At 44.5% G+C, this 13,651-nt stretch overlaps 1 protein-coding gene and 1 long non-coding RNA gene across 2 annotated transcripts; one reads left to right on the top strand and one right to left on the bottom strand.

The window, feature by feature from the left end:
- Positions 1-425: 425 nt before the first annotated feature.
- LOC115603629 lies at positions 426-4,084 on the bottom strand. The gene is made up of 2 exons (XR_003989932.1): positions 3,820-4,084; positions 426-788 (listed from the first exon to the last, which is right to left on the bottom strand). It is a non-coding gene; the product is annotated as an uncharacterized LOC115603629 (long non-coding RNA).
- Positions 4,085-4,111: 27 nt separating this feature from the next.
- GPR161 (G protein-coupled receptor 161) lies at positions 4,112-13,647 on the top strand. Its single transcript, XM_030475647.1, has 8 exons — positions 4,112-4,250; positions 4,830-4,919; positions 5,924-5,957; positions 6,056-6,676; positions 7,180-7,904; positions 9,412-9,516; positions 10,750-10,869; positions 11,593-13,647. The coding sequence occupies exons 4-8, from the start codon at positions 6,237-6,239 to the stop codon at positions 11,838-11,840; spliced, it is 1,638 nt and encodes a 545-aa protein (XP_030331507.1). The 5' UTR covers positions 4,112-4,250; positions 4,830-4,919; positions 5,924-5,957; positions 6,056-6,236; the 3' UTR covers positions 11,841-13,647.
- The last annotated feature ends 4 nt before the right edge of the window (positions 13,648-13,651 follow it).

The raw sequence follows: 13,651 nt of genomic DNA, 5'->3' as shown, positions 1-13,651 counted from the left end.
CCCAGCTGAGCACATTAGTGTGCTAGGGAAGGCTCCTGCTGCTGAGGGAGGGTAGGAACGGTCCTGGGGAGCTCTGAAGGTGCCGGGCCGTTCTCCCTGGCCATGCTCCAGGGTTCAGCAAGCATCACCCAGCAGCGGCACAGACACAAGCCTTGTGCCATCTCACATAGGTGCATATGTACACATGTGGAAGAATCTTCCATGCCGGTCGGGTAGCTTCTTGGATGCTGTTCAAAGATGGTCTCTTAAAAATGTCAAAACGTGATGGCATGGCAAGCCTAAAATCCTGTCAAAAAGCATCAGTAGAACTGATTGAGAACTACACATATTTACTACCTGTGTTGGTTTTCTGCATCACAGAAAGGACAGGCTAACCCCTGAGAACTGCCGATTTGGGGCTTTCTAAAAAAAGACACAGAGTCTAGTTAAGAAAGGAGACATTGTTTATTCTGTGCAGGGTCCTCAGTGAAGTTTCCGCAAATCAAGCACCCCAATGATTGTAACCTTAAGCCATTTATACATTTTGACAAACAAGCAAATCAGTGTCCATTGGTTGAGTTATACAATTTGTTCATTAATTATGAACAATCTACCCCTTAGTGGTGGTGGAATATTAAAGGTCCCTCTCACTTCTTATGCTGATCAGGCATGCAAGGTCTGTCCTTCTCTTGAGTCAATGGGTTTCTTGAGTTGGTGGTCATGCTGCCCCCCCCAGTTATTGCTTATTTTCTTCTAGGCTGTTCTCCAAGGGCTGGGGCTGGATGTTCCTCCTTATGAGTCCTGACTCACTACCCAGAGAAGCAAGATGGATATTCTTCGTTTATAGAAGTCTTTGTACATTATCACAGTTATGTAGCAGAACTACGACTGTAGCAAGCATTGCCTCCAAGATGTTGCAAACATTTACAGGTTTTGCTCAATCCTTTGGGGTTTAGCATTGTTTTGCAAGATGTTGCAAGCATTATTTCCCCCCTCTGGAAGTCTCAAATAAGAAAGTCTCACTTCCATATTTTGTATCATTGTAAAACAACAATAGGGCATGGTGTTTTGTTAAAGATTTCCAGTTTAAGTATTGGAGTGTCTTGTATATTCCAGCTTATACTTCTTTACATAAAAAAATTTTCCCATGTTAACTCAGCCTAATTTAGCTAAATATCCAATATCAACACAATTTTAGTACTCCCACATACTCTTTTCCATTGCTTTCCAAATGCATCCTATATAGATTCTTACAATCATTATGTCCTGGGTTCAGCTATAGCAGTCATTTTTCTCTGTGTTATCAGCGTTGTTCCCAGGCTGAAAGTTAAAAAACACAACACTGCACCAGCTACTAAGAAGGAGAAAAATGACTGCTATAGCTGAACCCAGGACACATTATAATAACTATAATAACAAATTTTACATTGTGCTTGAAAGCCAGTTTGGCAGAGATAAGCCTCATTTATGAAGTATAGCTGATACTCGTTTCTATTCTGTCATTGATTTCTCTACTTGCTTTAGCCACTTGTTTAATTCTTTCTCCCTGTTTTTGCAGAGGTTCAGTGACATTAGGTATATGTGTATAACATCTGTTGGGATCCAAATGTAAATATCCACACAGGCCGTGTTCTTGGGCTAACAATAAATCTAAAGCTTGTCTATTCTGCAAAGTCATCTTTGAATTGGCTTGCACCTGTTGATTTAGCTCTGAAAATCTGGTTTTAGTAGCATCTGCCAGAACCTCCATTTGTCCAGTAATGCTGTTAATTGCAAATCTATTCCATAAGGACATTGACTGTGGGCTGGAATGATTCTAGGACCCATTCTACCTTAGTTCCAGTAGATGGTTGCTGCCAGCCGTCTACTGTATCTCTTGACAATTCCATGAGGAGTTACCATGTTCTTTCTCCAGAACAGACACAAAGTTAGTAATCATAGAATCATAAAATCAGAGAACAGTTAGGGTTGGAAAGGACCCTCAAGATCATCTAGTTCTAACCTCCCTGCCATGCGTAGGGCCGCCTCACACTAGACCATGGTGCCCAAGGGCTCTAGCCAAGGGCCTGATCCTTTGAAAATCTTGGGGATAATTAGAACAGATATATGTATTTGTGCAGTAAAGTCTCATTATTCTATCTTTTTGTATATTCCTTTTGGGTAGGATTCTGATGTCCTTCATTGCGCCTCCTGGATTACCTACCCACTCAAAACACCAATCTGCTTGTTCGGCATAATGCCAATTCCCTTCTTCAATTGTTTTCCATGTTTGGTAAATTTAGTCCCCATGGTATATGACTGTAGTCACTGGCAACCCATGTCTTATTTTCTGTAACAAGTTCTCATTTTCTTCTAAGAGGAGTTGAGTTTATATCCCAACATATCTTTGCTCCCATAGGTAGTGTTGTAGTTACCACTGCAACATTGGTTGCTTTCTATGGTCTAAGTAATCTCTTCTCCAGAAAGCAGTTTAGACCTCATTTTTGTCCAACAATGTGTATTATTACTCCAATATATTCTTCGATCCCTAGGTATTTTTATTACCTGGGACCTATTGTGGAGGGAATTCCATAGATAAGATAAATTAAAATTTAACACTCCCCATTCTACAGGATGCTCTGCTGGTTTTGGCAAGCCATATGGCTACTAGCATTGTGCATTTTTCCAAAGGATTGCAGCAGTTTCAAAATCATGTTATCTTGGCATTTATATCAAGAATTATTAATAATATCAATCACATCTTATTGAAGTCTGACATTTTATAAAGTTATTTTTCTGAATTTCATTTTTAATGGTTCTGCTGGAGTTACTTCCCACTTCTCTGGATTTGCAGCCTTCTTTCATCAAGTGTGGTGGATCTGTCAGAAACTTTTAAACTTTTCTTGTAAAGACGCAGGTTAGACACAACAGTGAAGCAGTGATTTACTAAACGTTTTTGCAAAAACAAGTGTCCTAATAAGTAGGCACACCCAACAACTACAAAGTTCCTCTTTATATTCCCTATCCCCGACTGCAAAGTCCCCCCCTTGTTTCCCACCGGTTGGGTACTCCAAGGTTTACAGCCTATCCGAGGCACCTGGACATCCCATGTGAAGTCCCCCCCCGTTTGCATCTCTCACTACCCCGAGAGCCCACTCCCCTTATTTGCTCAGCTCCTCTGATGGTTTCTGCACGTTGGTGAACTGGTTATGAACTGTAACCGCTAACCCAGCTCCTGCCAGTTTCCCGCCTTAACTGCCATCTCGTTATCTTGTTCTGACAGTTACGTTTGTTTAATAGCCGACTGCAAAACCGCTATCTTAATACTTTTTACAGATCCACAGTTCCACTCCTTGTAGTTTTGCCATGGTGTAGGTTGAGCAAGACTTGAAAGGGTCCCTTCCAACGTTCCTTTAGAGGTTGCCCAGAGAAGCTGTGGCTGCCCCATCCCTGGCAGTGTTCAAGGCCAGGCTGGATGAGGCTTGGAGCAACCTGCTCTAGTGGCAGGGTCCCTGCCTGTAGCCTGAGCTAGATGAGCTACCAAATCCCTTCCAACTGAAACCATTCTATGAATTCATGACATAGCGCAGCAGCAAAACATCCTTTACCGAAGTATCCAAAACAATTCCTTTTACTAACATAACGAAGACAATTCCGAAATAACCAAACCGATTCCTAGGAATATGCCAACAACCCAAATTCCACATGCTCCGGTCGTCACCATAATCCTGCACAGGAACACTTTAAGGTACCTTTTACCCCTCCGATCCATCTCTTCTGATGCGAGTTGCTCGGAGAGGGAGATCACAACCGAAACAATAGTAACAATGTCTCTGTACAGGAAGTTGCTCAAGAACTCACCGTAACCGGGGGTTCGCCAGTGGAGTCTCCGGCTAATCCCACCGGTGCGCGCTGGAGCCCGCCTAGCGAATCCCTCCGGCTGCGATGCGTTCCCGAGCGAGGTCCCGTCCAAGCGCAGGGTCCCACCTGGGTGGCCAGAAACTGTTGCCGATTTGGGACTTTCCAAACTAGACTCTGCGCATTTTGTTCACGAAGCCGCAAACCGGTAACAGTTCGCAGTGGTGCTGGCCGCGGCCGCACGGAAAATGGCGGGCGGCGAGGGCGGGGAGGGGGCGCGGCGGGCGGACACGGTGGGGTGGGGCGGGTCGGGGGCATGGCCATGGCCGCGGCGGGCGGGGAGGGTCGGGCTCCGGCTCGGGGCATCTCTGGCGGCGGCGGTGGGGGGTCCGCGGCGCTGTAATCCGGGGCACTGGCGGCGCTGGCGGCGAGCGGTGAGTGTGGTGCCAGCACTGGCGACCGTGGCAGGGCGGGGGACAGGGGTGGTGGGAGCGGCGGCGGGACCTAAGACGGAGGTAGGGGGAACGGTGGATGCCCGGAGCGGAGGACCCTGCCCTCACCCTTTGTTGGCTGTTGGGGGCAAAATGGCGACCCCCATCCTCCCTCCCCACCAACACGGCCGGCTTTGTGTGTGCCGGCACGCCTGACCGCGCTGCCCGCAGCCGGGCAGGGATGGGACGGGATGGGATGGGGATGCTGCCCTGCTCTGCCCTCTCCCGGAGGCCGCCTTCTCCCATTAGGGTGCAGCAGAGCCATGAGGGGTCGGGAAGCAGCAGATGCCCCGGCCGTCGCTGGTGCAGGGAGCGGCCTCAGCTCCTCGGGGGTAGCCGCCTTCCCAAAACCTGCACTGGTCAGGAGGCGTTGGGAAGGCTCACAGGGGTGGTGCGGGCACGTCTGGGGAGAAACGTGAGGAGAAGCACTTCTGCAAAGAGTTGGCAGAAATCTTCGCTAGAGAAGAGCTCAGTTACGCTTTACAGAGCACGGCCCAGAAATGTCTTTAATTATGTTCTTAGGAAAGCACAGATAAAAATGGAAAAACCGTGGCTCTCCCGCCTGACACTGCCGCCTAAGGCCACGGCAGCCGCGCAGACGGAAGCGTTTCTGTGAGTACTCCTCGCTGTTCGGGAGCTATGGGTGGGCACAGGGTTAGCTGAGATAACTTTCCCCAAGTCTCTAATTTCCAAAAAGAATGCTAATATCAACTGTACATTAATTGGTGGACTCTCTAGTTTTCTGGTTTGCATATCTGTGGGGGTTTTTTGGTGGTGCTTTTTCTTCAGTATGCTGGCCTGCGGGTGGGTGAAGGATTGAATGAGGTAGATAGGAGTTGAATGCAGCAGGGGCATGGCTGCTGAGGAATTGGGAGAAAAAACCAAGTGTCACAAATGGAGGTTGTGAGTCAGTGGGATGGATGTTAGCACTGAGAAGTCAGGGGTTAAAGGTTGTCTCAATAGGTGGACTGCAGCCTAATGCAAGGAAGGGTCTTTCAAACTTCATAGAATCATAGAATAGTTTGGGCTGGAAGGGACCTTCAAAGTCATCTACTCCAACCCCCCTGCAATGAGCAGGGACATCTCCAACTATACCAGGCTGCCCAGAACCACGTCCAGCCTGGCCTTGAATGTCTCCAGGGATGGTGCATCCACCACCTCTCTGGGCAACCTGTGACAGTGTTTCACCACCCTCACTGTAAAGAATATGTATAGAAAAATGTTTTCATGTACAGAAAGGCAGTTACCCCAGTTCTTTGGTATTGGCAGTAAAATAGAGTCACCACTGTAGCTAAGGTGATTATGAACATGGAGAAGTGATGTTAGGAGAGTACATGCAATGATCCCCGAGTCTTTGAATGTTACATAGCAACTGTTAAGAGTCAGCAGGGCATGATTAGCCAGGCGTCCACAGACCACCAGCAAATGCTGAATAGGCAGAATACAAGGTAACAAGCAGGATAAACAGGCAGAATTAAAAAAAAAAAAAAAAAAAAAAAAAAAAAAAACAAACAAAAAAAACAAAAAACAAACCCAACAAAACAACAAACAAACAGAAGTTACTTATTTTAAAGTGACAAACAAAGACTGATAGTGACATTCCTGTTTCTTCGCAGCCTAGATGAAGGGACTGAATGAGATACACAGCTGGTAAGTATGGTTTAGAAACAAATAAGATTCTTAGAAAATTTCATAAGTAAAATGTGCTGATTTCCTTCCTTGTCCCCCCACTTCTTTTTGTCTTTCAGACAGTTTCTTCCCTGTTCTAGGCTTGACACTGCCATTGACCTCTTTGGTGTAACCATAAGTAATTTCCTGCCCCTTCGCTTTCCCATCTAAAATGGTTTCCTGCATCCTACAGGTAAATTTAATTAACGCAGGGAAAAGGGCCTCCAGTCTTTGGAGAGAGTTTGAAGAAATCCTGCCTGAATGTTTCTGAGCGTTGTGCTGCTTCTAGCTGCTCAGCATGCCTTGGCTGCTCCAGCTCTGCACGCTCTGACCATGAGCAGCAATTCCTCCCTCAGCAATGTGAAGGGCCTGAGGAACCTCACCACGCAGGAAGACGGGGCGGTCAGAGTCACCGAGTCCATTGCTATAATCGTCATTGCTATTTTCATCTGTTTGGGCAACCTGGTGATTGTCATTACCCTGTATCGGAAGTCTTACCTTCTCACGTTGAGCAACAAGTTTGTGTTCAGCCTGACCCTCTCCAACTTTCTGCTCTCTGTACTGGTGCTGCCTTTTGTTGTCACCAGCTCCATCAGGCGAGAATGGATCTTCGGAGTTGTTTGGTGCAATTTCTCCGCCCTGCTCTACATGCTGATCAGCTCAGCCAGCATGCTTACTCTTGGACTTATAGCTATAGACCGGTAAGTGGCTCTTTGCTAATGAATTGTAACGAGTTGCCTAGTTATTCCGTAGGGTGTTCATATCAGTGGATAATGCTGCGTACCACTGGGGTGTTCTTCTTCCTTCAGCCCCTTGTGAAATTTTGATGCAGAACAGAAGAAAGTGGTGTCATCAATAGTGCAAAATGCACACGTGCATCTAGAAGTTTTTAAAGCTATTGATTGTATATAACATACTACTTGAGAAACAAGAAATAATTACTTAAAATTCCAGATTATACCCTAAGCGTGCACTCACATACAGGGACAGATTTAATAGCTGCATATGTACCTTCAGCCAAGTTTTACAGTCTTGACTGCAGTGATATGTGTTTTTACATGTAACTATTTTTGTAAACAGGCTCCCTGAACCCACTTCAGGGTTTGGAGAAAAAAGAACTAGATACCAACATCATTAGAATATGTCCTTTTTTTATTGTACATCTTTTGTGCTTCTATTGACTCTTTCTTTTCTTGTCCACCAGGTACTATGCTGTCCTGTACCCGATGGTTTACCCAATGAAGATAACGGGCAACAGAGCAGTCGTAGCTCTTGTGTATGTGTGGCTACATTCCCTTATTGGCTGCCTCCCTCCACTTTTCGGTTGGTCATCTTTGGAGTTTGACCAGTTCAAGTGGATGTGTGTGGCAGCCTGGCATAAAGAGGCTGGCTACACTGCCTTCTGGCAGATCTGGTGTGCCCTGCTGCCTTTCGTGGTCATGATGATCTGCTATGGATTCATATTCCGAGTGGCAAGGATTAAGGCCCGCAAAATCCACTGTGGTAGTGTCATCATTGTGGAGGAGGACTCCCAGAGGAATGGGAGGAAGAACTCCAACACTTCCACATCCTCTTCGGGCAGCCGAAGGAATGCTTTCCAAGGGGTTGTCTACTCAGCCAACCAGTGCAAAGCTTTCATAACCATCTTGGTTGTCATCGGTGCTTTCGTGATTACGTGGGGGCCTTACATGGTAGTAATTACATCAGAAGCACTTTGGGGAAAGAATAGTATTTCCCCTGCTTTGGAGACATTAGCTACATGGTTGTCCTTTTCCAGTGCCATTTGCCATCCACTAATTTATGGACTGTGGAACAAGACAGTGCGCAAAGAACTACTAGGAATGTGTTTTGGGGATCGGTATTATCGCGAGTCCTTTGTCCAGCGGCACAGGACATCGAGGTTATTCAGCATTTCCAACAGGATCACAGGTAAGATGCATGGCCACAAAAGGCGCTTTTCCTTAATACCAGTAAGAGCAAGACTTAACGTCTGCGTGTGCTTGGTATGTTTCTGGGCTCTGAGAACAGTGGGCTGTTTCTGGAGGTTTCAGCAGTCTTTTGTTCAGGTTATCATGGACACTTAAAAGGAGAATTTCTCTTTTTTTGTGGGAGTTAACCTCTTTCTCCTACTAAAATTTTCTCCGCCAGAGAGGTTAATAAAACCAGTTTATTCTCTTCTCTCAAGCATTTCTTCTCATATGTCTATTGTTTTGTGTTACCCAGATTTGAGCACTACCAACAGTACATTTTGCAGCACTTGTTCTTCAGTTCCTGGCTTTATGCTACAACTGTTTGAGATCCACTACAGTTAACACTGGTGTAACTATTCCTGTACATTCAGTTTTTAGGCTTAATTGTTGTGAAGAAAAGAGCATAAAGTAAAACTATGTAAAAGAGTAAAACTATTTGATGTCCCGCCAAGCTAGAGGCTGAGAGCTTCAGTTGGTCAGTTTGCCTCTTTTAAAATAGCAATGCAACAGAATTCTGATTTTTTTATCATTTCCATGGTCCTGTTCAGGAGCTTCCAAAAATAGGACATCCTCATGGGGTCCCTTGGGACATTTCATGCAGAAGCAGGAACTGAAGTTACTTAATTGGAAAGGAAGATCTAAAATGCAGGAGCAAGGGGAGAGCACCAAGGCAGCTGTGGTCTATTCTGCAACCTGGGAGAGGCTCCCATCTAAATGAAAGAGTTTTGGAGCTGCAGCCACATCTCAAGCTGCAGGTGCTTTGGCAAATCTGTATCCAGCAGATGCTATGGATGAATACATTGCGAACTGAGTGGGGGGTAAAAATGGGAAATTTCTTTCTCTGTCCAAGCAATAAGAATTTGACAGCTTCAAATTTATCAGGTGTGTTAGCTGGAGGCTGATAGGGAAGGTAAAAAAACCAAAACAAACAACCCACAACCAAACCCACAACAAAATCTTGAAGTGGGATCCAAAGACAGCACTGCTGTAAGAATCCTACTCTCCTCCCTTCTTGTTTTGGGGATTTGAAAGAAGCCAGGCATCTCGGTGCCCCAGCCTTGCTCATGAGCTTTCTGCCACTCTAATGGCCTGTCACAGCTGCTGGTGGCTGCCAGGTTACTCTCCATCTAGAAGGTGTCTGGTAAATATCCCCATCTTTCTTAAGTGTGTATGCTCCCTGTTCAGCCTGTCTGGCTGATAAAACACATGTGACTGCAAAAGGAGTGGGGGGGAGCTGGTGCAGGTAGAAAGGAGACTTGCCATATGGGAAGACTACAAGGATACCTGAAAGCTGCTGGCTGGATTTCTGAGTTGGGAAGCCCAGATGCTCTGCGCTCTAGATCAGCAAGGTAAGTTTTATGTAGTATAATAAATAAGGCAGTAGAGAGGGTATTACTGGAAGAGGTTTTTACCAAAGCAGACCCCTTAAACATTCATTGTATAACAAGAACAAATCTCTCTTGCAGATTTGGGGCTATCTCCTCATCTCACTGCCCTCATGGCAGGTGGGCGGCCACTAGGAAACAGCAGCAGCACAGGAGACACAGGTTTCAGCTGCTCACAGGATTCAGGTAACTAAAAGTCTCTTGCTCTCTTGAGAGAAGATTGCACTTGTAACTTGGCAGAACTCTCTGGGACAGTCTGTATTTAAACACACAGATGTCTCTTGGTGGATGGATGACATGAAGCATCTGTTCCAGCTGTTACAACAAAACTGCTGCAGTTGCTTTTTTCCTTCCTTGCTCTCAATATATTTACTTGCAAAATACTGTTTACTCTAAGGAGTGATGACCCTCCCTGATAATGTGTCTTGGGAGCAGGACTCGCTGGTTTTGTGCCCTTCTCCTTTAGTTTTGATTGTTCTTCAGGGAATTTCCCTGTACTTATGAGGAACAGAGCAACATAGTGCTGTAGAGAATGTGTTTCACTGTGTTTGTGAGAGTTTGTGAGAGATTTTGTCTTGGTCATCCTGCAGTGTAAACATAAACACGTTGGGTGGTGTCAGCTTATGATTTCGTCACCACTTAAGAACTCTCAGTTGAAGATGGTTTGGAAAAGGGGAAAGTTCTGCTGGTAATTTTCTATCCAGGACTGTAGATAGATTTTTCTGGCAGTTAAATCAGCTACCACTCCTTAACCGCACTGCAGTTATTTTAAAGAGTATTACTGCTCTAGATACATCAGAGGGTGATCTTCTAACATTTGCTTGGTGTTAGAGGTTTGTTTCTTACTTTTGTAAAGTAAGACATGCAACTCATCAGACAAAAATAATTCTCAACCAGCAAGAGGTTTTTTTTCCCCATAAAAATATACTTCAGGAAAGTAAAAATAGGTATTTAGATACAGACTGCATTGAACAGGAGAATTCTCCCATTCAGATTTACATCCAGATGTGATGACAAGCATGACATTTGGCAGCTATGGTTGTCTGCCTCAGGTGTAGCCACTGTTAGCCTTGTGTCTTCATCGGGAGATGCCCTCAGCTTTATCCTTCATTTACTGAAGGTGAGGTTGCACCTTTGTTGGCTGTCTTATTGACATTATAAGCTCTGCAGCTGAACATTTAGGAGCTGCTTGAGGTTTTAGATGGCTAATGAGAAAAGATTTCCAAATAGTCTGAGTGAAAACTCTGACCTCATTTTTTTTTTTTGTGCAGTGTTTAATTCAAGCTGAAATTTACTCACAAACGCTGGGTTTAGACGTCTTTTGAAGGAGCTGCTATTGACAGGAAGGTTTTTGCCACCACATAAATATTGTATCCCAGTGTTACTCTGTTTTGCTTGAGAACTCTTGCTTTGTTTCAGGAACAGAGACAATGCTTCTTGAAGATTATAGCTCAGATGGCACTCAAGCCCCACACTGTGTCTGTCCTCCTCGAAGGAGGAGTTCAGTGACGTTTGAAGATGAAGTAGAGCAAATTAAAGGTGGGTTTAGGGGTAAGTATGGAAATGCTCAGAACCAACTGTATCATGTGCTCAGGAAGCTCCCAGAAACTTAAATTACCTTAAAACATTTGACCACTGTTCACCTGACAGACCTGACCATTGATGCAGGTACAACAGAAAGTAAGATTAGTCTTTCTTCCAGTTCTCAAGAAGCAACGGACAAGGACAAGAGTTAGAAGCTGGTATTCCCTGCATAGATATCATTTATGTAGCAGAGCACACATCATTTATCTTCTCTGCAACTCCACTTATCTGGTGGCTCTTGTATCTGGTTTGTGTTTCCCAAGGAATACATTTTCTTTCCCTCATACTTTGATTCCATTATCCAAATGTTTCCCATTTGCTGCCTCCTCTGAACTTCATCATTACAGACTTGAAATTCTTCCATCTACAGACTTTAAATGGTCTGAATATAATTTCACTGTTTCATTTACTTTTTTTTTTTTCCTTCACTTACTTTATTGAGTGTATTTCTCAGCAGATATGGGTGAAAATGGATGAACCAATTCACTTTTTTTTTCATTTAACTTACTTGATTCTGTGCTAGCAAAGTTGCTGTGATCATGTGTATATGTAAAGTATTTGCAGAGGGCATGATGATACCTTGACAAAAGGATCAATATAGTCTTCAAGCAATTGCACAGCCATGCTGATCAGCTTTATTTTCTGATATGTTGTTTGCTTGGTTTTTTTTTTCCCCAGAATCTGCAAAGAATTCTGTTCTTAATGTAAAAGCTGAAGTCCATAAATCTCTGGACAGTTATGCATCCAGTTTAGCAAGAGCTATTGAAGCTGATGTGAAGATCAGCTTGTTTGGGGAAGATGCTTTACCAGGAGCTCTGTTCCCTGTGCGGACTCTGCCAGGAAGCACCATGAACACACGGCGTGGTGTCAGGCCCCATGCCAGCCAAAGACTTAAGTTGCAAAGCATCGATGAAGGGAATATTTGACAGGAGCACTGGGGTATGAAACCAGAATGAAACCACTAAGTGGGACCTACTACAGCTGTTGGTGTTTCAACAGAACCAGGACATCTTGTCGGGATGTTTTCAGTGTTTTTTCAACACTTGAAAAACAGCTGAATTCTGATACTTGCATCAGCATTTTACAGCAGTGTTTGTTTACTGTTTAGGGTGCTATTGACTCTTGTGCCATGTCTCAAGTCTATCACACAGTGTGTAGGAATGCAGGGTTTGGTTTCATTGACCAGATCATTAGCCTGTTGAATCTTGGGCCCAGTATTGGCCAAAGCTGATACAGAAATGAAAAAGGAAAAGTATTTGCAGTGCCTAATTCATTATTACATTGATCCTTTTCTGACCACCAGGATAATCATTTTATACTTGATAGCTGGAGTGCTCTGAATAGGAGCTTGTTTGTTGGATACTGTGTACAGCATTACTGCCACAGACTCCCAAATGAGGAGCGTGGACTTGACTTAGGCCAAAACCTGAACTTTTCAGAGAGCTCATGCAAGTTATGGTCTTTCTTACCCTTGCTAGTGCATATTTCTGGCTGTTCAGCCATCAGAACACTAGATCTGAAAGTGTACCGTGTGTTGCTTCTGCATTATGAGGCAGCAGCTTCTTTAGATGTAGGAGGTGGGAGCAGACCTGTGCTAGAAATACCGCAGAGATGGTATTTGAGGAAATCATCAATGCAGAGTTCATAGTTTCTCTGAGAACTTCACTTCCATGGTTTTGCTTTTACTAAAAGGGCACTCTACGGCTGTGGTAAGCTTGACAGAATATGAAGAAGGTATTACCACTTCAGGATTCATCTTTTTTAGAGACACAAGTTCTATGAGGGTTTTTTGCTTTGTTTTTTTTTTTTAATCATGAGGGAATGTAGTGTTTAAGCTATAGGTACCTCAGTGCATCTATTTCTTGGAATATTAATTCGTGAATCTCTAAAATAGGAAGATTTGGCACTTACATTGCACTTTGCATGTTCTTAAGCACTGTACAGACATGACCTTGCTAGGCGTTTGTGAGAGGGTTGATCAGCCCTGCTTGCCAAAGAAGGGAGACTCTGCAACAGTCAAGCTGCTGGCAACTAAACAGGCTGCAAAGGTGAAAAGGTTTGTTAGGAAAAGAGGGATGAGGTGGATTGTACAAGGATGCCCAGCTTGAGGAACCCTTATGTGCCTTCCTGGGCTGGCCTCTTCCTTACTTTGTGGGGTTTGCAGCCCTGCCTTACTGCTTATTTCAAAGAGAGGGAGACATAAATGAGTAGGACAATTTCTTGGGGATGGATGTCAGTAGCAAATAGACATAAGGACCAAGGATTTGCATGTTTACTCTGTGCCCGCTCCCCCCATGCCTCCACCTTTCCCCAGAAGTGGTGTGTTTGAGGTTTTGCAGCAGACGGTTTGGAAATCAGGGGCAGGATGTTTCCATCTGGGCAAAAAGTGGATGTACACTTGTTAAATTACAGCTGTGTGTGATGTACTTGGAGGCAGAGAAGCAAACTGTTCTTGAGGCAGAGCCCCAGTACTGTACATAGACACCCCCGTTGTCTGTGTTCCCAACTTGGAAACGTATTTCAGCAGAAGCTTATGTCCATCTCTGGACAAAGCAGCTTGACTTTATGAACTAGTCTGAATCCCATTACATTGCCATGTAAGGTACAACTGCATGCTTAAAATTCAGTACATGGTTTGCTGATTAAGAACGGGCTGTTACAGCAAGAACACTTGAGTACCAGTAAGATGGCTCTTCGCCTAACGCAGGAATTAAAATACTAATAACAGTGAAATCCT

The sequence above is a fragment of the Strigops habroptila genome, chromosome 2 (assembly GCF_004027225.2).
Source record: "Strigops habroptila isolate Jane chromosome 2, bStrHab1.2.pri, whole genome shotgun sequence".
NCBI classification, from domain to species: domain Eukaryota; kingdom Metazoa; phylum Chordata; class Aves; order Psittaciformes; family Psittacidae; genus Strigops; species Strigops habroptila.
Note: the sequence above shows the minus strand (reverse complement) of the source record. Positions and strands in the feature narration are given on the sequence as shown.